Source organism: Cnephaeus nilssonii (genome assembly GCF_951640355.1).
Source record: "Cnephaeus nilssonii genome assembly, chromosome: 14".
Classification (NCBI taxonomy): domain Eukaryota; kingdom Metazoa; phylum Chordata; class Mammalia; order Chiroptera; family Vespertilionidae; genus Cnephaeus; species Cnephaeus nilssonii.
In genome coordinates, this window is record NC_137085.1 from 5,271,876 (window position 1) to 5,298,939 (window position 27,064).

General features: G+C 56.7%; 2 protein-coding genes across 6 annotated transcripts in view; one reads left to right on the forward strand and one right to left on the reverse strand.

Annotated features, from left to right (window-relative positions):
* The first annotated feature begins 400 nt into the window (after positions 1–400).
* Positions 401–13,539, forward strand: DYNC2I2 (dynein 2 intermediate chain 2). Its single transcript, XM_079791253.1, has 9 exons — positions 401–601; positions 5,932–6,180; positions 10,164–10,273; positions 10,755–10,912; positions 11,455–11,564; positions 12,013–12,180; positions 12,408–12,640; positions 12,936–13,093; positions 13,291–13,539. The coding sequence occupies exons 1-9, from the start codon at positions 416–418 to the stop codon at positions 13,527–13,529; spliced, it is 1,611 nt and encodes a 536-aa protein (XP_079647379.1). The 5' UTR covers positions 401–415; the 3' UTR covers positions 13,530–13,539.
* Positions 13,540–13,621: 82 nt separating this feature from the next.
* SPTAN1 (spectrin alpha, non-erythrocytic 1) overlaps positions 13,622–27,064 on the reverse strand; it is a 59,573-nt gene continuing 46,130 nt past the window's right edge. For all 5 annotated transcript variants that reach the window (XM_079791252.1, XM_079791251.1, XM_079791250.1 and 2 more), the window contains 17 exons: positions 25,640–25,848; positions 24,715–24,835; positions 24,430–24,551; positions 23,959–24,091; positions 22,568–22,666; positions 20,791–20,950; positions 20,176–20,252; positions 19,559–19,768; positions 18,916–19,212; positions 18,342–18,454; positions 17,949–17,966; positions 15,575–15,629; positions 14,931–15,127; positions 14,754–14,807; positions 14,529–14,675; positions 14,301–14,448; positions 13,622–14,099 (listed from right to left, as the gene is read on the reverse strand). In XM_079791252.1, the coding sequence (XP_079647378.1) occupies positions 13,974–14,099; positions 14,301–14,448; positions 14,529–14,675; positions 14,754–14,807; positions 14,931–15,127; positions 15,575–15,629; positions 17,949–17,966; positions 18,342–18,454; positions 18,916–19,212; positions 19,559–19,768; positions 20,176–20,252; positions 20,791–20,950; positions 22,568–22,666; positions 23,959–24,091; positions 24,430–24,551; positions 24,715–24,835; positions 25,640–25,848 (2,286 nt within the window). In that variant the 3' untranslated portion in view covers positions 13,622–13,973. The remainder of the gene's footprint in view (positions 14,100–14,300; positions 14,449–14,528; positions 14,676–14,753; positions 14,808–14,930; positions 15,128–15,574; positions 15,630–17,948; positions 17,967–18,341; positions 18,455–18,915; positions 19,213–19,558; positions 19,769–20,175; positions 20,253–20,790; positions 20,951–22,567; positions 22,667–23,958; positions 24,092–24,429; positions 24,552–24,714; positions 24,836–25,639; positions 25,849–27,064) is intronic.

Sequence of the window (27,064 nt, forward strand, 5' to 3'; positions counted from 1 at the left end):
AGCGCGGAGCTGGCTCTGCTGGGAGGCCCAGGCTGCCCCGCGGCTCCAGGGCCTGCAGGTCTTAGAACTCGCCAGCCTGCCGGGCCGCAGCCTCCCGCGCTCGCCCAGGCGCCCGCCCGCTCAGCGCCATCTTTGAGCCTGGCGCGGGCGGCTCACTTTCGCACTTCCCTCCTCACGGGAGAAGCCGCGCATGCCTCAAGCGTGCCAATTCGGGGGATGGTGTATCTAAAACTGGTCATTCTCACAGCACCGGCTAAAAAGAATAATTGATCTCTTTTTCCTGGGTCTTGAAGGAAGCGTCCTGACCAATTCAAAGATGGCGCCGATAGCCTCACTGCCCCAGGCTTCCGCTCTGGAGGTGCGGGGGCGAAGGTCGCGCTGGAGTGCGCCGGCGCGAGAGGGCGGAGCCGTCTCCATGGCAACCCGCGCGCTGCCCAGGCAGCTCTGTCTGGCGGGAAGCGGGCGTGCCGTGGCGCTGGCGACAGGCGGGGCTGCGAGCGCGGAGGGGCCCGGGCGGCCGGGGCCGCTGCGGGACGAGACCCTGGGCGTGGTGTCCGTGCCTTCCCAGTGGAGGGGCGTCCAGGGCATCCGCGGGGAGACGGTGAGGGCGCGGGCCCGGCTCGGGGCGACGCGGGCGGCAGGGTGAGGGCCGCGCGAGGCCGCCGGGCCAGGTTCTGGCGTCCCACCGTTTTCTTCTTATATTTTAATATTTTAATATATACAGGAGCTGATCTTTGGGATGCTTTCGCCCCAGTTTCCTCAGTCTTTGAACAGCAACCTAAAGGCGTTTTTGTTGTTGTTTTTTAAAGAAACCTCTAACAGCCCTAAGTTGGGAAGGATTTTGTGTGAACTGCAGGTTTTCAGCATTTCACATTGTTTCGTTTAAAAAAATGCGCACACCGCACCTTCAGCGCTAGATAAGCCGGTTCTTGCGGTTTAATCAGAAGCGCACAAAAAGAGGAGCTTTGGGGAGTTGGGGCAGCGCCCGGGGGGCCGGTCTCCGAGGGGCCTGCGCGCGGACTGGGCGCCGCGGTGCGGGCGCTCGGCGCTGGGTTCCTGCCGGGGCCACGTGGGCGGCTGTTTGCGGGGCTGGAAAATAAACCGCGTGTCAGTGAACTGTGCGGCGTGTTGGGTGCCACGGACACGATAAAGAAGGGCGAGGGGATAGCAGGGTGGTTTGGGCCCTGGCGCGGTGGCTCGGTTGGAGCGTCGTCCCGTGCACCAGAAAGGGGCGGGTTCGGTCCGGGAGGAACCGGTCGGGGCGCGTCCGGGAGGCAGCCCGTCGATGTCTGTCTGTCTGTCTGTCTGTCCCTCCCTTCCTGCCTCCCTTGCTTTTTCTAAAATAAAATAAAATAAGCCCTGGCCGGTTTTGCTCAGTGGATAGAGTATGGGCCTGCGGACTGAAGGGTCCCGGGTTAGATTTGGGTCAAGGGTAGGAACCTTGGTTTCGGCCTGAGCCCCAGTAGGGGGCGTGCAGGAGGCAGCTGATCAGTGCTTCTCATCATTGATGTTTCTCTCTCTCCCTCCCTCTCTGAAATTGATACAAATATGTTAAAAAAGAATTTTTTAAAACTTTTTTTTTTTTAAAGTATGGGTTGGGGAGTGAGACGGTGAGTTGCCGAGTGGGCCTCATTGAGAGCGTGACATTGAAACAAAGACTGGAGAGAGTTAGCCACGGGGATGTCTAAGGTAGAAGGGTCCTGGCAGAGCAAACTGCAGATGCAAAGCCCGTGGGGTCAGAGCAAATCTGAGGAGGCAGGTGGGGCTGGAGAGGACTGAGGGGCAGGGAGAATGGCCCCAGGTGAGGTCAGGCAGGGTAAGCAGAGGCAGGTCAGCAGAGTGATAGGATTTCCCAGGAGAGAAAATTGAGGTTGAGTTTGCTACACAGGTGTTCGCAGAGCTCAGGTCCTCACCCACACTTCTTGCCTTAGGCCAGGGGCGGGGAAGGGCCGTTTGGATATTTATAACATCATTCATGGGCCACACAGAATTATCAGCTTAAAAATTACCAGCTATATTTGATCAAACGTTTAATTAACTCGACCCCGTAATGCCTCTGCCGGGGATGTTCCCCACCCCTGCCTCAGGGCGACGGTGTGCAGGTCTCAAGCCAGGCTCAGCGCACTGCCACTTGCCCATGCTGCGGAGGGACCATTCTGGTTAAAAAGTAAAGGCAGTGGATATTTAATTATGTCCTTATCACAGGTACACGTGCAACTCACTGGCTTTTAAAGAAGCACTTGGCCTCTTGCTTGCTGAAGATTCCGATTTTAGAAGACTCCAGGTTGGGAACACTGATTCAGGCTTTTGTTGTTTTTTAAAGAATGTGATTGAAGCGTGTTAATTTTGTTGTCGATAGTTTTAACCTGTAGAACTGATTCTAGGCTTTTATTTGTAAGGTTGGTTCACTTGAATCAGCCTCCTATCTTACTGAAGGAGATTTTTAAAAAATAAATATTTTTTTATTGATTTCAGAGAGGAAGGGAGAGGGAGAGATCATCGATTGGCTGCCTCCTGCACACCCCATACTGGGGATTGAGCCCGCAACCCAGGCATGCACCCTGACCAGAATCAAACCATGACCTCCTGGCTCAGAGGTCCATGGGCAACCGCTGAGCATTACCACAATTTTTTTGTTGTTTTTGTTGATGCTCCAACCAACTGAGCCAGGATTTTAGACTGGGAGAGAACCCCAAGACTGGAAGACAATTTAGTGTCACAGGTCAGACTGCTCTGGGGTTCAAGGATATGTTCCCATTGATTTTAGATAGAGTGGAAAGGAAGGAGGGAGGGAGAAGCATCCATGTGAGAGAGACAGTGATTGGTTGCCTTCCCGATGCTCCCTGACCAGGTCTGGGATCTAACCTGCAACCCAGGCATATGCCCTTGACTGGGAATGGAACCCATGACCCCTTTGGTGCACAGGGTGACGCTCTAACCACTGAGAAACACTGGCCAGGGCATTACCACAGTTTTTAAAAAAAGAAAGAAAAATGCGCCCTACATTTAGAATTGGGCTTCAGAAAGATAAATCTTTTGGGAAGTATGATGGATTAAATCAGTGGTAGTCAAATTTTGCTGGGAGCTTTAATATTTAGAATGACCTGGGAGCTTTAATAAAACCAGAGTCGAAGGTCAAACCACTTGCCAATTAAGCCAGAATCGCTGAAGGGTATGCCCCAGGCATTCATTTTCCAGTCTCCAGGTCATTCCAATGTCAGCCAAGTTTGAGAAACGCAGAGGGCCCTAGCCGGTTTGGCTCAGTGGATAGAGTGTCGGCCTGCAGACTGAAGGGTCCAGGATTCAGTTCCTGTCAAGAGCACATGCCCGGGTTGCAGGCTCAACCCCCAGTAGGGGGCGTGCAGGAGGCAGCCGATCAATGATTCTTATCATTGATGTTTCTTCGTCTCTGAAATCATATTTTTTAAAAAGAGAAAAAGCAGAGGAACAGAGGGATGGTTAGGAGCCCTCTATCTCAGGCAGCTGGACTGGTCACTGAAGGCTCACAACTCCCTCCACCTGAATAGCACTGGGCTTTCAAGCTTGATCAGCAATCTCGTTGCATCCCACAGAAGTATTCTTACAAGACCCATTTGGCAGAAGAAATCACGTGAGCGCCCAAGCCCAATCCCCTAGACCAGTGATGGGCAACCTTTTGAGCTTGGTGTGTCAAACTTCGCCAAAAAACTGAGCATAACTCGGGTAGTGTGTCACTTTGAGGAAAAAACATTATTTCACAAATGTTTCATCCTCAGGAGCAGCAATGTTTCACCCTCGGCATGCGGCTGCCTCAGCGGCCACGTGTCATCAGAAATGGCTACGTGTGTCAGTGCTGACACGTGTGTCATAGGTTCGCCATCACTGCCCTAGACTCTGTACACCTGGTTCTCAAACCGAAGTCCAGGATCTGGCCCTCTGCAGATTAAGATAGGAATTCCTCAGGTGCACGCTCCCTGGTGGACTCCTCCAGTTCTGTGGCTTCAGGTTATATCTGGTCGGCTGCATTCCAGAACCTCGTGCCTGCGACCTCTCTGGATGTGTGAAAGGCATCTCAGTCTAAAGGCGGTCCCCCAGAACTGCTTCCCTGTTCTAGAATTCGCCCTCACATCCCCCTGGGTCTCAAAGCAGGGACACCTGTCCCTCTGCTGCTCCCCCACTTCTCCCCGCGCAGCCGGAGGCCCAGCCCAGTGCCATGTCATGGCCCTGCTCACGCCGCCCAGTGGCTCACACCTAGAGGGAAACCCTAACTCCGTCCTGGCTCTCAGAGTCCTTCCCACGTGCCACCTTCCCTCACTCCCCAGGCCCGGGCACCGGACCTCTTCTGCTGATGGGTTTTGCTCTGACCTCTCGCTCCCCCCTCCACGCCCCCGCCCCGCCCCATCTGAAACTATTTCCTGCCGCTCGCTCTCCACTTGGCTGGCTCCTTGTCCTTCACACCTCAGCTCAAATGCCATCTTCCCGAGAGGCTCCTTTGCCACCGGACCCCGGAGCCGCCCTAGCTGTTGCCTTCTCTCCCACGCTCCGCTGCATTAGCACCGTTGGCGTTGGAGGTTGTTTACTTGTCTGCACCCAAGCCCTGTACGTTACTCAGCTGCACGAATGTTGCACTTTTCCTTCCCTGCTATATCCATGGTACCCACACAGTGCCTGGCAAGTTGATGCTTAGTAAACGTATGTGTGTGCATATATGTGTATGGACATATACACACATGCATATATAGTATACATGAACTTGTACTATGTGCCAAATACCAGGAAAGTGCTGGACACACCAAGACAGAGCAGACTGTTCTTATGCTGGAGGAACTCAAGTTTAATGAGAGATGGACAAGCAGCGAGTTTAATAGAATGTGAGGGGAACATGGGGATGTGCTGAGTGTGCTCCGTGTTCTACCAGGAGCTGCCCTGGTGGGCCTAGCTTCCAGCCTCCCAGCTCCCTAACTGGCCTGGTGCCTGGCCCTGCCCTGGGGACGCAGGTGCCTGATGAGTGACTACTCGAGGAGAGTCTCATAGATGACAATAATCTCGGGGCTGTAGGACCCCCCATTTGGTAAGGATTGGTCATGATTGTGAGGAAGGTGGGCTGTAGTTCCTGCCTTGATCTGATGTCTGTCGCTGTGCCCAGCTCAACAAGGGACTAGGAACTTGAAACGGATGGCAGGGTGGAGGAGAGGACAGCTGGGGAGTAACCTGCTTTCAACCAATAATTCATCACAGACATGTGTTTCCTTTGATCACGGGGACGGGGTGGAGGTACCTTGGGAGGTACCCCACTAGAGGGGCTGCCTGCCAAGGGAGGGAGAAGCTGGGGTGTTCTGCTGGTGGCCAGAGGTTCCAATGTGTGTGAAGTCAGCCACTGTTGGCTCTAAGATTCCACCGGTCCTCGATGTTGATGAGATGCTGTAGGAACTTGTTTATGTCAGATAAGTTAGGATAAAGTTGGTTTCCTTTCACATCATTTGTTTAAAGTTGTTACATGACTCACAGCTGTCAGTATCTCAAAAGGGCACTCTGGAAACCTCACCAAAAAGGGTCTGTCCCCCAAAGTCCCAGGGCAGGCGCTTACTGGGCCACGTGGGCCCTCTGAACCAATCAGTGACTGCGGGGACCCAGTGCTCTAATCGACTAGAGGTCATGACTGTCTTCAAGGTCATGTGTACCCCTCCCCACCTCTGAGAGAGAAACATTGGTTGCCTCCCTTACACACCCCAACCAGGGAGGTCGGAGGGGTCATCTCCACCCACACCACACTGGTTGGGTACCCCCTGAGAAAGATGAGCTACTTAAGGAGGAAAAGGACAGAATTAATTGAGGACCATTAGCCTGAGGGTAAGCAGCCACATGGAAGGAGAGTTCAGAGCCGGGTGAGTGCCCTGGGCAGGTGATGCTGGGAGTAAGCTGGCTGGTGACTGGGGTTTTGATCTTCTCCAGAAAAGTTGCCAGACGGTCAGCATTGCCACTGCCGAGGCGTCCGCTCAGACCCGGAAGCATGCCGATGCCCAGGTACAGACCGAGCCCCCCGTGCCGGTGGGCGTGCTGCCTGGGCCCCGGCACGACGGCCCCGGGCTCGCAGCCTTTCTTCGGAGAGTGGAGGCCATGGTCATCCGAGAGCTGAACAAGAATTGGCAGAGCCACGCGTTCGATGGCTTCGAGGTGAACTGGACCGAGCCGCAGCAGACGGTAGGAACCTAGAACCGGAGGGCCTGGGATGCCTCAGGTCAGGCCTCGGTCTCATTTTAAGTCCGTCTTTTGTTCCGCCCAAATAATAATACCAGCCATGGTAACAGCCGTCACCGAGTCTTACTCTGCCCGTGCTGAGCGCTGCTCTGTAAGAATGCGTCAGTGGTCTTCTCTGCTGCCCTTGAAGTAGGTGCCATCGTTGTCTCCATTCTACGTTTGGGGAAATGGAGACTCAGCGTTGCAGTAACTTGTCCAGAATAGCTGGTAGCAGCAGGGGCAGTGTGACCCTGGGCGGTCCCAGTCCGCATCGTATTCTCTCCATCGCTCACTCGGCTGTCTCCCCGGGCACTGCGGCGAGGGCTTTCTCTGTGCCTCCCGGTGACTCCTCGGGACCAGTATGAGAACTGTCAGGATCTTGTGGAAAAGGCTCAGAGAGGCTAGGTGACTTGTCCAAGGTCACATACCTGTATCCAGCTGAGCTGGGATTGGAGTCTTGGTCTGTCTGGTGTCACCACTGTGCTCTAGTGACTTCAGCATCTCCAGGTCCTTTTGCTCTGCAGGCACAGCTCAGAGCCGTCGCTGTAAACTCAGCCAGACAGACGGCCTGGCTGTGAGGTCAGGGAGCCTCTGAATGAAGGAAGCGCCCGTGGCTGTTGCTTCACACTGGGCTGGATCGCACTCTGCCCAGCTTGTTGCCTGTGGACACACTGCTCACTCAGTGCTAAGTACCCCAGTCTGCAGCGCCTTTTGTGTTCTGGTTCACACTTAAACAATGTTCTTATGGATTCGAAGGGGGAGAGAGAGAAACATCGATGTGAGAGAGAAACATTGGTTGCCTCCCTTACACACCCCAACCAGGGATCAAATCCGAAACCTGGGTATGTGCCCTGACAGGAACTGAACTGGCAACCTTTTGGAGCATGGGATGGTATTTAATCAACTGAGCCACACCGGCCAGGGCCACACTTAGAGGACGGGAGAGGGAGAGATAGAAACATCAATGATGAGAGAGAATGATCGGTTGCCTCCTGCACGCCCCCTGCTGGGGATCAAGCCTGCAACCTGGGCTTGTGCCCTTGACCAGAATCAACCTGGGACCTCTCGGTCCGTAGGCCGATGCTCTATCCACTGAGCCAAACCAGCGAGGGCCACACTTCTTTTTTCTATATAATGTTTCCTCCTTTAGAAACTGAGATGAGTAGTTACATATTCAGAGGTCTTCAGCCCTTTTCTCGCCCTCTCCTCCGTCTTCCCTCCGTCTGTTTCCAGTGATATACAGCTGCCTTGTTCCCATCAAATCACTGGTGGGTATGGCAGTCAGTTTATGTGAGAGAAATCCTGAAAATCGCTCTGAAAAACAGTTGCCAAGGCCAAACCAAAGCGTGGAGTCATTGTATCTTTTTAAGCAGGGCACAGGAGCAGGTAATGAACATTAAAATGTCAGCGTGTCCTCTCTCTCTGCCCCCTCGGCATTGTTTATGCCCCGTGTTACAGTTGCATTCAGAGAGGTTAAGCTTTGTGTTCTTTATTATTAGGGCTTTTCCACATTTCTATGGATTAGTTTGGTCCATGTGTGTATTATTTTATCCTCTTTTAGAAATATCTATTTTTAAAAATTGATTTGAGAGAGAGAGATTGAGATTGTTGTTCTATTCATTTATACATTCATTGGTTGATCCTTTTATGTGTCCTGACCAGGGATCAAAGCCACAACCTTAGTGTATTGTGATGATGCTCTAACTAACTGAGCTACCCGGCCAGGACCTCTATTCTTCTTCTTCCTCTTCTTCTTCCTCCTCCTCCTCTCCCTCACCTAAGGATATTTTTCCCTTTGTTTTTCAGAGAGAGTAGAAAGGAGGGAGTAAGGGAGGGAGGGAGGGAGGGAGGGAGAGAGAGAGAGAGAGAGAGAGAGAGAGAGAGAGAGAGAAACATCGATGTGAGAGAGACACATCAACTGGTTGCCTCCCACACTCACCCCAACCTGGCTGGGCATGGAACCTGCAATCCAGGTACGTGCCCTTGGCTGGGAATCAAACCCTAGACCCTTCAGGCTAATGCTCTGACCAATGAGCCACACCGGCCAGGGCTGGTTGTGACCTTTCTTACTAACCAGAGCTCTCCACGTCAGTTCCTATAAAGGTGCCCCATCTTCCCAGCAGTTCCATCGTATCCCGCTGCACAGACACACTATCCTCTAGCTGAGTCCCAGCTGCTGGGCATCCAGGCAGCAACTTCGCTTCTAGAAATGTATCCTCCTCCCACAGGTAACAGGCGGGAGGCTGGGCCGCACCCTTTGTTTGAGTGGCCATGTGGTGTGTAGCCCCAGACAGCCCCAAAGTTTCTAGCTGACCCCGAATGTCAAGTAGAGGAGTGTTTTCAAATTTTGCTGTTATATAACAGAACTACAGTGAATCCCTTACTTTTTCTTCTTTTGCATCCATTTCTAGTTTGTTCCCCATTAAGTGGAATCACTTTTTTTGGCCAATGTGCGTTTTTTCTGTCTGCTGTTGTCAGGGTTTGGCCTTGACACTCACCACTGTCCTTGGCATTGCTGCAGTAGCCCCGGAAAGGCTGAGGTGCCGCTCATAATTTAAAAATTCTATAAACAATGCGACAACATTGCCAAAACTTAGAAACCAGAGATAAGGAAGCAATCCCTGATGGACCTCCCATTGATCTCTTTGCTGTGGCATTTCCTTCCCCTTGGTTCCCTTACGTGTGTTGCTGCCAGCTGAGTCCCTGTGACCAATCTTAGGGTCTTTTCTGGTCAGAAGCAAAGCCTATTCTGTGTTGGCAAACACATACCCCAAATTGAAGTATAAAACAGCCCTATTATCCCCTAATTTCCTCCCTTCATAGTATCGTTTTATGTTGTAAACTAGTGGCCCGGTGCATGAAATTCGTGCACAGTGTGGGGGGTGTCCCTCAGCCCAGCCTGCACTCTCTCCAATCTGGGACTGCTGGCTCCTAACCACTCACCTGCCTGCCGGCCTGCTCGCCCCCAACTGCCGCCCTGCTGGCCTGCTCACCCCCAACTGCCTCTGCCTTGGCCCCGCCTCCATGGCTTTGTCCGGAAGGACGTCCAGAAGATCTCCCGGAAGGTCTCCTAGTCTAATTAGCATATTACCCTTTTATTAGTATAGTTTGCACAATCAATGTAATTATCGTGTTATGATAAATAATAATGTATATATAATAGTTCCCCCTTATCCATGGGGGATATGTTCCAAGACCCCTAGTGGATGCATGAAACTGTAGATAGTACCGAACCCTATACAGTAGGTCCTGGAATAATGTTTTATTCAGGTCATTTCATTATAATGTTGGTAAGATGCTTAGGAACTTACCTCTTGTTTATATCAGTCTCTGATAAAACTCGGTTCATTATACATGGTTTCACTTAAAGTTGCAGAACCTGTTGGTGATGTTAGGTTAGGTTACTGTATGTACATTGTTTTTTTTATATATATGCATACTAATGACAAAGTTTAGCATATAAATAGGCACAGTAAGGGGTGAACAACAACAATAATAAACTAGGACAATTATAATAATATACTGTAATAAAAGTTATGTGAATGGGGCATTATTAAGTAAAAGAAGGATTACTGGAACACAAGTGCTGTGATGTAGCGGCAGTTGATCTGATAATGGAGACCGCTACTGAGGGACTAACCAGCAGGGAGTGTGCACAGAGGGGGCATGCTGGACAAAGGGTTGGTTTGAAATTGTGTGAGAACAGGGTCCAGCCATAATCCCGGGCCTGGTGTCTTCCCAAGGCCCTCCCAGCCTCTGGACCCTGGAAGCATTCTTGAGGGGAGATGTCAGGATGAAGGCGCCACATTTTCCGCCAGAGCTGCATGGCGGACGCAGACAGCTCCCGGGGTTTGGGAGGCCCCGGGCTGTGCTTTTTGTCAGGCGGGATCGCGGCCACTGCTGGGTGGCTTTTGGGCTCAGGGTTGGGGATGGTCTGTCTCTTGCAGGTGACCTGCCTGCACACCCTGGGCTATCCCCCAGCCCAAGGGCAGGGTCTGCATGTGACCAGTGTCTCCTGGAACAGCACGGGCTCTGTGGTGGCCTGTGCCTATGGCCGGTGAGTGGCTGCAGGGGCAGGTGTGGGGCAGTGGGAGGCCCTCGGGCCCTCATCTGAATCTGTTGCCCTGTCTGCACAGGGTTGGCCCAGAGCTTGGTCATTCTGGGACTTTCTTCTCAAGGCTGCCCGGGCAGTGGGGTGGTAAGGGAGGGAGGGCCTTCGAGCCCAGGACTCATGGTGCCCACTGGCCAGTCCTGGGCAGTGAGCCCTGGGCCTGCCTCGCCTTCTCCATGAGCAGTTTCCTGATGTGTGAGGGTTCCCCCACCCACCATTGTGTGGGCCCATTCTTGGTTCCCGGGGACCATTTTCCAGAGAAAGTCATGCCCTCGGGGTGCCATGAAGAAGCCTGTGCCACTTTGTTACTAAGTACAGCAGGTATGATGGGGACACAGGCCCATCTGTGGGTAGTGGGGCTGAAGGGTGGGTCGGGATGAAGCCCCGGGCCGAGGGGCAGAGCCAGCTCGGGCATGTCCCCGTGCAGCCTGGATGACGGGGACTGGAGCACGCTGAAGTCCTTCGTGTGTGCCTGGAACCTGGACCGGCGAGGCCTGAACCCCCGGCAGCCGTCAGCAGTGGTGGAGGTGCCCAGCGCAGTTATGTGCCTGGCCTTCCACCCCACACAGCCATCTCATATTGCAGGTGAGCTGCTCAGCCTGCCCCGCGTCTGCTTTCCACCTGCAGAGGGTGGCAAAGGGGGGCTCTCAGGGGGCCCTCGGTCCCTGGGCACAGTCAGGGCAGAGCTACTGAGAGGCAGAGACCACAGGTGACCCTGTGCTCAGGTGAGAATGCTGAGTGGGCCTGTGCCGGGCGTGGAGCTTGGAGGAAGAGGAGACGTGTCCTTAGTTGAGTCTTGAGGGGGTGTGGGCCATGCAGAGGTGCAGCTTGGCCAGGACAAGAGCAGGCACCTCAGGGGCTGCCATTGGTGGTAGGAGCCAATGGTGATAGGGAGAGGGACTCACTGTGCTGGGCAGGGGAGCTCAGCCTGGCAGTGGGAGGAACGTCCTGGGTGAAGCACAGCAGGACAGTGAGGCCTGCTGGGGGATCGGACTTTTCCTCCTCTGGATGGTTTTCGGGAAGTGGCTCTACATCTTGGCTCAGTGGGCGGGAGGGCAGGTGCTTGGCCAGGAAGCTGGGCTGCTGGGCCTGGGTCAGCTCCTGTCCCGGCCTGCTTGGTCCCACAGGGGGGCTCTACAGTGGCGAGGTGCTGGTGTGGGACATGAGCCGTCCTGAGGACCCACTGCTCTGGCGCACAGGCCTGACGGACGACACACACACAGACCCTGTGTACCAGGTCAGAGCACAGGTTTTGGGTGTGCCGGGGGGCACCTCTCCTCTCTGAGCTGGGCCTTGCTGTTGTGGGCCGGCTTGAGGCAGAGCAGGAGAGAGGGTGCCCCCTTGGCACAGGCATGGAGGAAGGTCACCAGGGGTTGGCAGTTGGACAGCTGCCTTCAGCATTCTTGGAGCTCCCAGGACATGAGTCACCCCCACCCCCTCAGGAGCCACCCCCAGGGCCATTCCCAGCCTCCAACTGTCCTGGCTTTCTGCTGGGACAGGGAGGGACCTTGGAACCCTCCGAGCCTGCCCCTGCTGGCTGACTCCCAGGCCTAAGCCGTGGGATTCCTGTTTTTCTTTTCTGGAAGAGAAGGGGAGGGGCACGGGGGATGCCATGTGGGAGGTGGGGGTTAGGCCAGGCAGCAGGCGTCCCTTTCTCAACCTTGTCGCACACCCTGTTGTCCCAGGTGGTGTGGCTTCCTGAGCCCCGCTACAGCCACCGCTTCCGGGTGCTGAGTGTGGCCACGGACGGGAAGGTGCTGCTCTGGCAGGCGGCCGGGCCGGGCCAGCTGCAGCTCACGGAGGGCTTTGCCCTGGTTGTGCAGCAGCTGCCGCGGAACACCAAGCTGAAGAAGGTACGAGGCCGCTAACCCCAGAAATGGCCCGAAGGCAGCTCGGGCCTGTGGGACCTCCCTGGGGAGTGAGCCTTGGGGGCAGCTGGACCAGGGGGCACCGGCAGTAGTGCCACCAGCTGAGCCGGGACTCGCTGTGGAAGCTCTTTAGGCCACGGCGTCATGACACGCCTGCGCTCCTTTGGGACACTAACCAGCCTCCCTCAGCTCTGCCATCCCTTTCTCCGCAGCCTCACCGCGGGGAGACCGAGGTAGGAACCACGGCGGTGGCTTTCTCCGGCTTTGACCCCAGCCTTTTTGTTCTGGGCACGGAAGGCGGCTTCCCGCTCAAGTGCTCCCTGGCAGTGGAAGAGGTGGCTCTCACGCGGATGCCCAGCTCTGTGTGCCTGCGGGCCCCGGCGCAGTTCACCTTCTCCCCCCATGGTGGTCCTGTCTACTCTGTGAGCTGTTCCCCCTTCCACAGGTAGGGAAGGCCCGGCCGGGGGGCGTCCTCCACCTGCCACAGGGCCCTGGCACTGGGAGGGTGAGGGAGCCCCACCAGGCCTCACCATGTACCTGCTCAAAGGACCTGCAGTCTTCCTGGGCCCAGGTTTCTCCGTATGAGCTCTGGTGGTTGGCCCTTACTGAGGACCCCAGGTTTGGGGGTCCGGGAGGCTTTCCAGGAGCCCGAGAGCCTAGAAGTCTGGCAGGAAGGCCCAGCCGTACTGGACACCCGCACTCATCCGCTCGCCTGGCTTTCTGCCCCACCTCCCATCCAGGAACCTCTTCCTGAGCGCAGGGACCGATGGCCACGTCCACCTGTACTCCATGCTGCAGGCCCAGCCCCTGACCTCCCTGCAGCTGTCCCACAAGTACCTGTTTGCTGTGCGCTGGTCCCCAGTGCGTCCCTTGGTGTTTGCGGCAGCTTCTGGAGAAGGTGGGCAGTGGGCACCAGGCTGGACCCAGTGAAGTGCCCTGGGAGGCTGGGCTGGGGAGAGGCTGCACCTGGGTGGTGCCTTCCCTCGTGGGGGAAGGAGCTGAACTGGGCAGCCTGAGGCCTCTGGAGTCTCTCCCCAAGTGCACAGGGAACCGGGAAGAGTCAGACCTCTCACCCCACACTCTCTCTCCGCGAAGGCGACGTGCAGCTGTTTGATCTCCAGAAAAGCTCCCAGAAGCCCACCGTCTCAGTCAGGCAAACCCAGGATGGAAGCCCGGTCTACTGTCTTGAATTCAATTGCCAGCAAACGCAGCTCCTGGCGGCCGGCGATGCCAAGGGCACCGTGAAGGTATGGCAGCTGAGCACCGAGTTCACTGAACAAGGGCCCTCAGAAACAGAGGACTTAGAGCAGCTGGCAGCGGAGGTGGCCACCTGAGGACAAAGCTGTGGCCCTCAGTACAGAGGGTGAGGCTGCATCTGTGCTGAGCTTTGTATTTCTGATGGAAGCTAAATGAAGACAGGCAACTGTTTTGGGGAGAGTTGTCATTTATTTGTCTTTTACATGAAAACAAACGTGGGTGGGTGGGTGGAGGGAGAACAAGAGGGAAACCAGCCAGCTGCCTAGATTTTTCTGGAGTCGGAATGGGGCAGCTGGCTTCAAAGGAATCTGGGTCCCCCTGCAACCTGGCGACTGTGACTGGACCAGAAGCAGTTCATCGAAGCACCATTTTCTACATTTCATCCCAAGCTAAGCAGGTTAAGGTTACAGTGGGAAGTAACTGTCTAGAATATTCTCCTTAAGAGCACAGAGATGAGTTGACATGCAGCAAGGCGGCGGCAGGGCAAGCAGCATGGGCCAGGCTAACCTAGGAGCGGAGGATCAATTCACGAAGAGCGAGCGGGTGAATTCCACGTAGTCAAAAGCCGTGGGGAGCTCCCGGCCCTTGCCGTCCACATAGGGCTTCATGTGGGAGACGCAGTAGTCGGCTTGTTCCCGAGTCAGGTTCTGGAGGGGAAGAGGGCGCCCGTGAGCCACAGGGAGGCGGGGTTGGAGGGACTTCAAAAACGTTAATGCCCAGACTGAGATTCATGTACGTGGGCATGAAACACCTGCACCCAGCAGGGGGGGCTCCAAGGTGGGGGTCTGTTACTGTAGACTCAGCTCTGCCCCCTCCCCCCTCCCCAGGGCAGGAGCAGAGGCCCAGACCTGGTACAGCTCCTCCTTGGTCACGTAAGGCTTTCCCTCGGAGCTCAGGGCCCGGAAGGCGCTCTCGATCTCCTCACTGGACTTGACGTTCTCCGTCTCACGGCTGATCATGAAAGCCATGTATTCTTGCAGGGAGACATGGCCGTCCCTGGGGGGTGGGGGAGGCAAGTGCAGTGAGCAGGAGGGAGAAGTGGGCAGAGCCAACCCCACTGCTTCCCTGAGGCTCACCTGTTTGGATCCACAGTGTCTAGAATCGCCTCGAACTCGGGGTCGGGTTCCCCTTCCTCCACCATGGGCAGATCGTAGCCCAGGGAGCGCAGGCAGGACTTGAACTCCTGGTGGTTCAGGCGGCCAGATTTGTCCTTGTCAAAGTGTCTGCAGCACAAAGCGCAGGGCAGCTCAGCACACGGCCCTGCTGAGCCCCTGCCCACCCCAGGGTACAGGGGTACTCACTTAAACATCATGCTGAACTCCTTGAGGGCCTCCTCAGTCACCCCTGTTGTGTTCCTGGAAGAAAGAATAGAATTCGGGACCGAGTCCCCCCACAGCAGTAATGGGACTGCTGACGCTGGGGGACTGGTCAGGCAGCTCAGACTGTTCTCCCCCAGCCCTCAGGGCCAGCGCTCGTACCTGGCCTGGATCTGCTGCTCCAGGTTATGCTGCATGCGCATGCCCAGCTGGTCGAGCTGGTCCCACTGCTGGGCCAGGCCCACCGTGCTGTGCTCCGTGTACTTGTTGTCCAGGATCAGGGCTTCCTCCATGGCCGCCCCCAGGTCCTCGATCTTCTTCAGCTGACTTCTCATGGCTCGAATCTCCTGGTGCTTGCGCTGCGGGGGGGGGGGGGGGGGGAGGGGAGGGGAAGATGTATGGGTCAGGGGCTCTCACCTTGGTCACCAAGCCCAAGAGCTGGCTAATGGCCCTGGCCGCCCAGCCTGAGACCAGCAGGGCTGTGTGCAATGGGAAGGGTGGGTGGGGATGAGGGGTAGAGTCCAGCAGCCTCAGGAGAGGGAGACTTCAACGCGAGAGCCACAAAGCAGTGCGCAGACCTGCCTGGGGAACTAGATGCTAAGGACCAGAGGAGCCTGTTCCTTTTCGAGCAGGGCTCCAGGCAGCAATCCTCGAAGACTCTTCAAACTGGTGGGGACCCAGGCGACTGGAAGCCACGGGGAAAACAGGTCCCCACCAGCCCACCTTGTGCCTGACTGAACCCGGCAGGCCTGTGGGGGGGCTGGGTGAAGGGTCGCAGCCGAGCCAGGAGCCCTTGGGGCACTTACTTTGGTAGCTTCCAGCTGGGACTCAAGGGTCCCGGATTCTTCCACCATGCAGGACCTAAACACGGAAGCACAGTGAGGTGAGAGGGGCCTGAGCGAGCTCTAAGGGAACTATCTTCAGATAAAACAGGGCCTGCAGTCCAGTTCGTTTTATTAGGAAACCACCTATCTGCTATTGGCTATCCTTCCTCGGCGGCCCTGAGAGCAGGCAGGCAGGATTTCTCCTGTTTCAGAGGAGGGAAGCTGCCGCTCGATGTGGCAAGCCACCTGCCCAAGGCCAACGGGTGGGCCCCAGCCAGCCTGCTCCCAGGATAGCACCCTTCCTCTCAGGCCCAGCCCCACTGTGATTTGGTGATGGACCCAGGAACAGACTTTAAAGGAGCAGAGATGGGCTGCAGGCCTGACTGACAGCGCACCCCCTCTGCAGTCAGAGAGACACCCCATAAACCTGCCACTGACAGGCGGGGAGACCTTAGGGAGGAGGGGAGCCACGTTCAAGGGGAGGTGCTGTCAGATGACCTCTCAGACACAGAAACTGGGTGCTAAGAGATCATGACTAGACATGGATTTTACAACATTTCTAATTCTGCCCAAAGGAGGGAGGTGGCTGTGATGAAGCCCCAGACTCAGGACCCAGGACTGGGAACACGGAGGCTCCTTCCAGGGCCGAGCTCTGAAGAGCAGGGGCTGTGGGGGCCTCCATCTTCCCGTAACAGTGCGAGGTCACAGAAGGCTACCAGTGAACGAAGACGACAATCAGGCTGGGGTCACGTGCAGAGACAAGTCACACTGTGTGTCCTTAGTGGGATTTTAGCCCAGCCTCCCCCCTACCCACATTTACCCCAACCTACCCTTCAACACCCAGTGAGCCAGGGTTAGCTCTGACACCTCCCCAAGGTCACAGTGTCTAGCAAGGCAAGGCACCAGGCTTCCTCCTACCCCAGCAGATCAGACTCACAGTCATGCCATGTCCCCCAGGGCAAAGCATCCCCCAGGGCAAAGCACCCCCCAGGACCTGGGTGGGAGGCTGGGTGCTGGTGCAGGGGGAGGAGGACAGACCCCTCTGTCCCAAGCGGCCGAGGGCAGTGGGTTAGTCAGAAAGCAGAGCCGCCTGGGAAGTCGAGTGCATTGGTAAAACCACAGTGAGGTAAGAAGAGAAATAAGAGGAGAAAAACCTTCCAGACAGATCATCCCCAACTTCATATTGATAGACACGAATGACCCGACGATATGCTATGCTATTTAAAGAAAAGAAACCAAGTGAATACACCAAAGGAAGGGGAGGCGAGAGCAATACCGAGACAGACACACGCCACAGGCCCAAGCGGCAGTGCACAGGCAGGGCAACCTGGAGCCCAGGCAGGGACCTGGTGGAGGGAGAGCTGAGGGCCGGCTGCGGGGACAGGCAGCCTCGGGGCAGTGCACATGGGCTGGGCGAGACCGGGCAGGGCCGGGAGGAGCCACACAGTACGGGGAGCACAGCACTTTACGGAGACAAGACCAGGACCAGCAGACACAGCCACGGGGCCCGGGAGGAAAGCAGACACCAGGGTTGCTCACGAGCTCAAGCTTGAAACTGCTCTCTAAGTGCTGAGTGCTGACCCTCCTGCCCTCAGCACGTGGGGACAGACCCGTGGGCACGTCTCCCACTGCTCCACTCCCCTGTGCAGAGCCTTAGGAGTGCGAGTGTGAAACACGGTGCTACCACCAACCCTGGCCTTGACAGTGGCCTGGGAGAGAATGCAAAGATGACCGGCCCAGCCAGAAGCCAAGGCCTGGGGAAGAGGCTCCTATGGGGACCGGGCGGGTGGGCCCTGCTCCTCCTCGACTCCTCCCAAACCCTGCCTTGATCACTCGGAAACACAGGGCACTGTTGCCTTCGATCAGGGTAAATGACACCTGTCCCCCACCCCAGGAAAACTGGGGTTGCTGGGGAGGGATCAGTACCCAGCTAGGGGCTTCCTGAACCAGCCTGAGTCCCCTAAACACGGGCACCCTGCTTTATGCCCACGGCCTTCCTAAGGACCAAACACAGTCCCAGTGGACACGTGAGGCAGAGGCACGAACCAGAGGCTCTGGCCTTCTGGCGTGTCACATTCCTTACCCAAGAGCACTTGCATTGGAACGGGAAGGTGGGAGTGGCTCCCCTCCCCAGACCGCAGGCTGTTAGGGACGGTGGGCTGTGGGGCAGGGCACACACTCCTTGTAAGATGACAGGGACGGGGCAGGGGAAGTACAGCCTGCCCTGGGCAGGAGGGCGCAGGAAGGCCCATCCTGGGGTCCTCCGAAAGCCAGGCCACGGGGGGACAGAGGGTAGAGGGACAAGCACAGGAGACACCACCACACCACGAGCCCGGAGAAATAAGACAATATTAACCCATCGAGGAGATACGTTCTGTGCAGGTGGGATCCAAGCAGCCGCCAGACAAGGTGGTGTCCCAACAGCAGCAATCGGGAGAGGGAGACACGAGAAAGAAAACAAAACCAACATCAGTACCCACCCTGCACTCACCCACACCCTCTGGCACCGAGCTGCTGCTCAGGGCTAACCCAGGGCCATGCACTGCCCCCCTCGGCCCCCCCCCCCCCGCGCCGCCATTGGAAAAAGTAACTTCAAGAATACGTTCTAATGCCACCCACCCTCCGGTTCCCACTCCTAACCCTTTCCTTAACGCCCAGCATGCCTTCTGCTTTCATGCAAAGCTTCCCTCGACCTGGAGGCCCGGGTCTCCAGCCCGGGAGCCCCAGGGCTGAGCAGGTGGGGCCGCACCTGGTCTCCTGGATCCACTGGTGGAAGGCGTTGGCGTGCTGCGCAAACTCCTGCCGCAGCTTGTCATTCTCCTCCTGCCGGCGCTGCTCCTTCTGCAGCTCCAGCTCCCTCTCCTAAGGACCAAAGGGAGGCAGGAGCCCTGTCACCCAGCCCCTCTGGCACAGACAGGCCCGGGCTGGCGACGGCTCTGCCCTGGGGAAGGGACCAGCTGGCCTTCACACTGGAAGGAGTAGGAAGCTGTTTTCGGATGCTGAACACAAGAAACTGGCTCTGGAGGTCAGGAAGGACTATGTCAACCTTAACCCAAAGACACAGGGGGAAGTCTGGGAGACACTCACGAGTTCAGAGCACTCAGCAATTCTCTAGCTGCTCGAACCCCTGCCAGAACTCTGGCACGCTGTGCCGTGGAACTGACAGATGACAGGTAAGGGGTGCTATGCTGACACGGTAACTTCTGATAAACAAACCCCGCTTCCTCCGCCCGAGACTCCTCGCCCTCCTGCTGAAGGGGTTTCTCTGACGGGGTCCCAGGCCGACAGCCCGGACAGGAGTGCAGGGAGCAGGGGGAGGGCACCTTGATGATCTTCTGCAGGTTCCTCCAGGTCTCCTCCAGGGCCTCCATGGTGAACCAGGTGTAGGGGTTGGAGGCCACGCGGAAGCTTTTGATCTGGCGGTCGAGCTCGGCCAGCTGGTTGAAGTCGGCCTGGGCTGAGCTGAGGGAGGAGCGGAAGGCGTCGTGGGCCTCTCGCAAGGCCTTGATTTCTTCCAGGGAGTTGCAGCGCACAGGGTCTGTCAGATCCTCCTCTGCGTTTTCAAACCAGCTGTTGAAGGCAGAAGCCTTTTTGGCAAAGGTCAGGAAGAGGTCCTCCACCTGAAAGTAGAGGGGACGGAGTCACGACAGCCACCAGCTGGACATCCCGAGGGCGAGCGGCGGGTGCGGGGCAGGAACGGCAGGGGAGCTCCCTGGCACCAGGGTTGAGACGGCACGGGCTGGCGTGGCTCCCTTCTCCCACTCCCACTTGTCTTCCCTGCCACCCCTCCCCTGGCCTCGGGGAACTCAGCCTGCCCGGCGTTTCTGAATGGCACTCACAAGGCAGGGAGCTCACTGCCTTGGTTGAAGCCGATGCCACGCCCTTGTGCAGAACCTCTGTGCCAAACGGACGCAGAGCCTGGCAAGTGGAAGACGGGTCCCCACTGCCTGGCCGGCCCACCCTCACCTTGCGGAAGTGACTCTGAGCCTCCAGCAGCTTCTTCTTCCGGGTGGCGGAGTTGGCCAGAAGCTGGCTCCATCGCTTCATGAGGGAGGCGTGCCGGGCCTCGATGGCCTTGGACTGAATGTGCTTTGCGGCCAGCAGCTGATCTTTGAGGGCAGTGATGTTGGCGATGCCCTCCTGCTGGAAGGCCTGCAGGCCGGCGTCAAAGGTTTCCTGGAACAGGAGTCGGGAGTCATCTGCAGTGACCACAGTGAGACTCGGACTCCTCTGGCTGGTGCCTTGGCCAGCCTGTCAGCCTGGAGGCCCCACCTGGTCCTGCCCTGGTCACACCCGCCTCCTCTCCTGCCTGTCCCTCAGACCACGGAATCTGACAGCAGCCTCTTCCCCGCCCCCTTGCCCCGCAGGCACTGAGGTCAGACACTGCGTGTAAGCCCAGTCAGGCCACCGCACACGCCTAGTGCGGAAGCTCCCGAGGACCAGGACTGGATCTTGTTACTGCCGAGTCCCTAGGACCAACGTAGCGGAGTCAAATGTCTCAGTGAAAGATGCCGGCCGTCATTTATCTGCCAGGAAATACTACTGGAGTGACTCTCCATCAGTCATCCAGGGCCACCACTGACCTGTTTGGTGAGGAGAGTTTGGACAGAAGACAGATCTCGGCCATAGTCGTCTGTCTTCAAGCTGTTCTCCTTTTCACCTAGAAAACCAAGCATGGGAAATGCACCTCTCCTCCTCGGTTTAAATGCCAACTTTACCAACAGCAGTCTCTGAGCCACAGTACCTGCCTGCTCCTGCCCCAGCCCCCGTTCTCCATGTGCGTCATGAAGAGTAGGTTCAATCGCTACTTAAGTGATAACAATCACTAAGGCCACTTGGTCCCCAAACCAGGCTGCTTCCTGCTCTCGGGGAGGCTGACCACACCCTGGACCCAGCAGCGAGGGGCAGGGCTGCCGCCGCCCGGTGCCGGCTGCGGTGCGCGTTTGTTGCCGCTGTGACGGCCACTGCTTCTTTCCCAGGCCAAGGGCCTGTGTGTGTGAGAAGCTGGGACTCTGGGTGAGGACACTGGCTCCTGCTGTTGCCGCCAGGGGTGTGCCCTGGTGGCGGGCTCTCTGCCCACATGTGATCAGCTCCTCCTCTGCAGAAGAAAACCCACTGCAAAGGGAGTGGCGGTGCCGCGGGCCCGGGGCAAGCCTGCTGGCTGGGCTGGGCAACGTGGGGCCTCCGACAGCGCTCACCGATCCACGACTCCACCACGTCCGCCTTCCAGTTGAACTGAAGGAAGGCCGAGTTCTCGTCGAGCTTCGCCTTCCTCTGGGCGGCAGCTTTCTCCAAGTCGGACACTTTCCCGTTCAAGCCCTTCATCTTGGAAGAGATGTTCTCCTCGTGGTGATTGTTCTAGGCCATGAAGAGAAGGCACGCTCTGGTCAGCCTCACCTCCCTGCAGTGACCGCCCTGGCCCTCCCTGCCCGGAAGGCCTCCATTTCTGGAAGAGGCGCCACGTGTGCCATCCACCGCGGGGGAGAGGAGCGGGTAAGGCTTCTGAGAGCAACAGAGAAAGCCTTAAGAAGATGGACCCTGCAGTTCCATTTAAGGAAGTTCTACAGGAATAGTGAGGGACAGACTGAAATGTTAAGTCACAATGATGTATCGACGTTATTTTTGATAGCAAAACACTGGAAAAAGCCCAAATTACCACTTAGAAAAAATACTACACACCCAAAGAATGGCTATCACACAGTCAATAAAAACAATGGTTCAGAAAGTGCTTTGACACTGTGGAGACTGAAACTTAGTCTCAAACACCTGAAAACATCCTCCCCGTCAGCATGAAGTTGAGAGAAAGGCAGGGAGGAAGCAAAGGCTGCTGCTGAGGGCGAGAGGCACTGGCCTCTGGCCAGAGGCTGAAGGAGGTCCACGACCCAGGCCCGTCACGGTGAAGAGCAGCAGCACAGGGTGGGGAGCTGCAGAGCTTTCACCTACATCTCTACATCCTCCGTCTCGAGTTCGTTTCACTAGTTAATTCGCCCCCCAGGGCAGGAGAAAACCTCTCCAGTGAAACTGATTTTTACTACGTTGTTACCGCCTATGGACCAATCTCTAGTCTGTCTCAAAGGCCTGATTACTGGCCAAGCCCTGTGATAAGGCAGCTTACTGACGGATGGTTTGAGACAGGAATACTGGTGAAAAGTTGCTTGTCATCACGGACAACAGGGGGAGGGGGGCATGCGTGGGGGGGGGGTTTGGGAAGGGAACGGGAGGAGGGGGTTGATGACAAATATGTGATACCTTAATCAATAAAGTAATTTAAAAAAATAAAAAAAAAAAAGAGAAAAGTTGCTTGTCTTGTGGTCTGTTTGTCCTTGTACTTAAGCGACCGGTGGAGACTCACTCCCGGCGGCGGGGACACGTTGCCTCGGGCACTGCAGCGGGAGCAGCTCCCTGCTCCGGAGGGAGCACCAAGCCCTCCTCCTCCATCGAGAGGCTAACTCAGCAAACAAACCTGCGATTTGACAGATTCACGTCTAACACGTCCTGTGTCACAGCCAGGTCGCAGGTGTTACAGAGGGTGTAAGCCAGTGAGGCATCTACGCCATCCTGGGAGCTGGATGTGTGCAGAGCAAGTGTGGAAGGCTGGGCCAAGGCCCGGCCAGTGGTCTCTGGTGGTGGCTCGATGGGGAATATTTACGACTCGCTCCCGTGCGCGCCTCCTCTCTCTATGACGGGCTTTGTTACTTGGGAAACAAACGAGAACAGCACACGGGGGAAGTGCCGGCGCCACAGAAGGACCAGCGGGCGCCGCTCTGCTTCAGGCAGGCAGTGCTGTGGCGCAAACCGGGGAGAACGGCCGACAGTCACGTCCCCTTCCTCTTCCTTGTGAAGCAGGGAAGGGCTTGCTACTGGCCTGGCGCAAACCTTCGGTGACTATCCCGGGGCGAGTGTGGGACAACTGAGGTGTCAGCAGGCGGGAGTCCCGGCGTCGGAGACCGGGTCCTCCCGGCGGGCAGGACTCACCTTCTTAACGAGGTCTTGTCCATTAGTGCACACGTCGTTCACACGATCCTTGTGCACAGTGAAGTCTGTCTCGAAGGCCTCGTGCTTCTTCAGTAAGCCCTGCAGGGGAGGCAGCAAGGTGCTGAGTGCCTGGCATGTGCAGTGTGCCAGCCGCGGGACCGAGGGTAACAGACCGGGAAGGCGCGTGCCCTCACACCATCAGTCTAGCTAGGGACGCAGACGGCCGACGGGTAGACATAAATGAGTCGTTATGAAGGAGTAAAACCAGGCTGCAGCGCGAGTGACCGGCGGGGGACTGGCCTTGGGAAGTGACGCCAGGGGAGGCCTTTCTGAAGGGGCCGATCGGCAGTCTCCCTTTCGATTCCTCCACCCATGACCCCGGCGGCCTTGACTGCTGCGACCACAGAAGGCCGCGGGGACAGTGCTGTTCCGCGGAGGCGAGGCCGAAGAGCCCTCGCGGACGCTGCCTGTGGAAGCCAGTCCAGCCGCCGAGGCCGAGGCACGTGGAGGGACAGCTGCCAGCCATGTGAGCGCTGCCATCCTGGCCGTCAGCCCGCTGCCCTCGGTCTCCATGCAGCCGTGAGGGACCGAGTGAAAGCAGCAGAGGGAAGGCCCCAATCCACAGAACGAGGGAAACGAGAAGCTGCTGCTTTTAGGGCGCTCACAGAGCGACAGTTAACCAGCACTGTGTGCGAATTGTGCGCCCCTAAAAGATACCAATTCCTACGCCCTGGCGCCTGTGACTGGGGACGTGAGGCCTCTGCAGAGGTGACCAAGGAAACATGAGGTCATGAGGCTGGGTCCTACTCCGACGACAACGTCCTTTTAAGAAAAGGGAAGTCTGGACCCAGAAACACGCAGAGAGAATGCCATGGGAAGACAGGCACAGAGGGAAGACAGCCGCTGAGTACAAGAGGAGGTTAGAGTGATGCTGCCACAAGCCAAGGAACGCCGGGGGCGACCAGGAGCTGGAGGCCAGGAGGGTTCCTCCCCCAGGAGTCTCAGAGAGCAAGGTCCTGTCTACCCCTTACCTCAGGCTTCGGCCTCCAGAACTGTGACAATAAACGTCTGTTGTTTTAAAGCCACCCGTGGGCGCGTTTGTTACGGTGGCCACAGAAAGCAACAGAGCGCTAGTAATCGTGGTAACGATCCCAATGATACGGCCTAACTGACAACAGGGCCAGGCACTGGGGCTCACAAAGTCACGCCCGTTTTGTCTACAGAGGCACATCTCTAGCCTAAGAGCTTGAGGGCAAAAGTCAACCAATGAGACCTTGGCTGCGGGCTCTGTGGTCCCCTGGTAAGAGCACAGCCCTGAGCAAACCCGCAGGAACACGGTGACCAGAGGCAGCGCTAAGGAAGGAAGCAGGCGGGCCTCCGGCTTCTCTGACCTGGATAGCAGCAAGTGTGTCTCCATAATCCTCACTGGCCACCAGGGTCATCTTCTCATTGATCCAGGCCTCCTCCTCTTCCACGTTGGCCACGAACTGCTGGTATTCCAAGGACTCCTCCAGCCGCTGGCCCCTATGTGCAGCAGACAGAGAATCAGCAGGACTTCTTCCAACTTTGACCCTAATGGCTAACATGCTCAGAAAGACTGACAAGTGTGGGGCGTAAGCGGTTCAGTCAAGCTCTGCAACCACCAAGCAGAGACAGTGCTGGGCAAACGGGAAATTCTGGGACACGTGCTGGGTTCTGATTCTCATACTGGAACCAGCTCAGCAGGGGCCTGTCAGAGGTGGCTCTGGAGCCAGCCACCCGTGGCCTCGCACACCAAGGAAAGGGTCCAGGAGGCGGCGGGAGGGCCCGGAGCTCCGTGCAGGCCTCCGAGCCCAGCGGGTGCCGTGCCCTCCGCCACTCACCGCGCCGCGGCCAGCTTCTTCAGCTCCTTCCAGTGCTCCACAAACTGCGCCAGGCGCTGCTCAATCTCCTCCTTCCCGATGGTGTTGTCGTCCGACAGTTTCCTTCCCGTGTCCAGGACACCCTGCGGCCAGAGAGCACAGTGACAGCCGCCTCCTGCTGAGACCAGAACTGCCCCGTCCGTTTCGGGAGAAGCGGCCTCCGAGAGGTGAGGAGAACCAAGGTTTCTCCGTAGGTCACCTGGGCCCATTCGCCCCCGCCGCCCCTGGGCCAGGAGCGGCCCTCACCTGGATCGCAGGCTCGTGAGCAGCCAGTTCTGCCTCCAGCCGCTTGTGCTTCTTCCTCAGGTTCTGGACGCCTGTCAGGTCCCGGCCGTAGTCCTCGGAGCTCACCAGCAGCTTCTTCTCTCTGGACAACAAAGGCAGGCGGTCAGTCTCCGCACCTCCATGCTTTCAACTGGAGATGTTCGGGCAAAACTGCTGTGGAACTGACGGCCCTCAAGATGTCCTTCACCTACATCTGTCAGTTCCTCCAGGCAAACAAAAGCCTATTTCCCAAATGCACAGTGTCCACGTACGTATGTGGGAGCATGTGTTGTGACTGAGTCCGCAGAGGGCTGGGGTGCACTGGAGAACAAGGAGGTGCCTGTGGCATTGCCCTTCAACCCTACTTTACCAAACATACACATAGCATCCATGGGAACTATAAAGACATGGACATAACTTTTTAAAGTGAGGAACTGAGATATTCCCCCCTCCTTAAAATTGTTCTGTTTATATGCTCCATCAACTAGAAAATGTAGACTAAAATTTTTTGGGGGGGAGAGAGGATTAAAAACAATCTCCTTCCTGCAAGAACTGATGTACCCCAGCAGTCTCAGGGCAGGGTCTAACCAAGGTCTAGTGTAACCACCACGTGCCACTACCATTTGGAGGCCATCGCTGACCACCATCACTGCTGGCCGGGACGTGGGAAGAAACCGAGGCGTTCCCCAGTGAGCGGTGGAGCTGGGACCCAGCACAGCGTGGCTGGGAGGCCATGCCTTTCTCCCCTCCCTGTCTCCCCACACAGTCCCGGAGAGACCGAATCTCATGGCCAGATGGCCTGGACCCGACTCACTCAGCCCGTGGCTCCTCTGCCATTCGAGGCTCCAGGGGTGTCCCAGTCCCCGGAGCACCCAGCGCCCGGAGCACCCAGTCCCGGAGCACCTACTTGATCCAGGACTCCTCGTCATCCATGTCCCGGAAGAACTGGTGCAGGCGATGGGACTCGTTCAGCTTGGCTCGCCGCGAGGCCGCCATGCTCTTGATCTTCTGGAAACGACTGTTGATGGTGTCGCGCTTGTCCTTCACTTGGGAGGTGTCGAAGGCACTGCTGGTCATCAGGCTGTCCGCCTGGCTGTTCAGGTCCTTCAGGCGGTCCTGGGGGAGGGGACGTCACGGAGGGTCAGAAATCTGGGTCCCCAGGAGTACCGGCTGGAAAGGCACCGCCCAGGACGTGCTTCCGGACGAAGCTGTTTAAGAACATTCGGTGTGGAGTGTGGACGTTCTCCAAGTGTGGTATGCGCTCCCCTGGGGTTCTACAAGGTCAGAACTATGTTCCTGACAACACAACTGTGTCCGTTCGCACTGCTGGTGCGACAGCAAGGGCGGGGGTGCTGATGCCCTCGCTCAGGCCCGGCTCCCTGCACACAGGAACGGCCTCTTCACTGCCCTGCACGCCCGCAAACAGGCCTGCCGCACAGACACCCTTAAAAAGCAGCAGAAATTTTACCTCCACGGCTCCAGCCTGTGGCTTATTGTTTTCCCGCCGAGAATTAAAAACGGGTAGTTCTGGTTTTCTCCTCTCAGAGGAGTTTCAGGAAGAGTAGTCACTGCTTAGAGTTGTGGTATTGTTTCTTCTTGGTTCAGGAATCTCTGCCTTCCCTTCCCCTGTGGAGCAGCACACTGGCCGTTTGCTGCCAGCCACTGCGTGGGGATTTCCTCCCGTCTCGTGAGGACTGCCCGCCGGCTTCTGAGCCACTGTCATAGGCAGCAGGCACAGCGCGGTTCAAGGAGGACATGGGCACTGCTCAGTACCGCTCCGCTTCCTGCTTGCCAGGGACGCGACAAGACAGGAAACTGCCCAGCACACCAGTGTCTGCCCATGCAAACTATTTAAGAAAAAGTCCAACCCAGGTCTTGTATCCTGTGACTTAGCAGTTGACTGAATTCAAAATTCATCACAATAATATTACCCATTTTTGCACACTTGGATATGATACTATGCAGTAATGTTTTGGGATTTCTGGCTGACTTTTATATATCTTTTATGATATAGTCAAACTTTTATCATTAGAAAATGTTTTGTATGTATTATAAGATGCCTCTTTAAAACAAACGTATAATAAAAATATTTTTTAAAAAGCAGCAAAAGCCATCAACTGTACTAAGTATCTTTGAGTACCTGCCACTCAAAAGCCTGAGTGACAGGGAAGAGCACACAGGCGCTTCTGCTGCAGACTCAAGGTCAACGACCGTCCTGCGGAAAAGCACGCGGTGTGAGCTCAACGAGCCACGTTCCCGCAGACGCCATTGTACTGGACGGGTAACAGCCAGCGATGGCCCTCAGACTGCGGGGTCTCACAAATACTGCGTT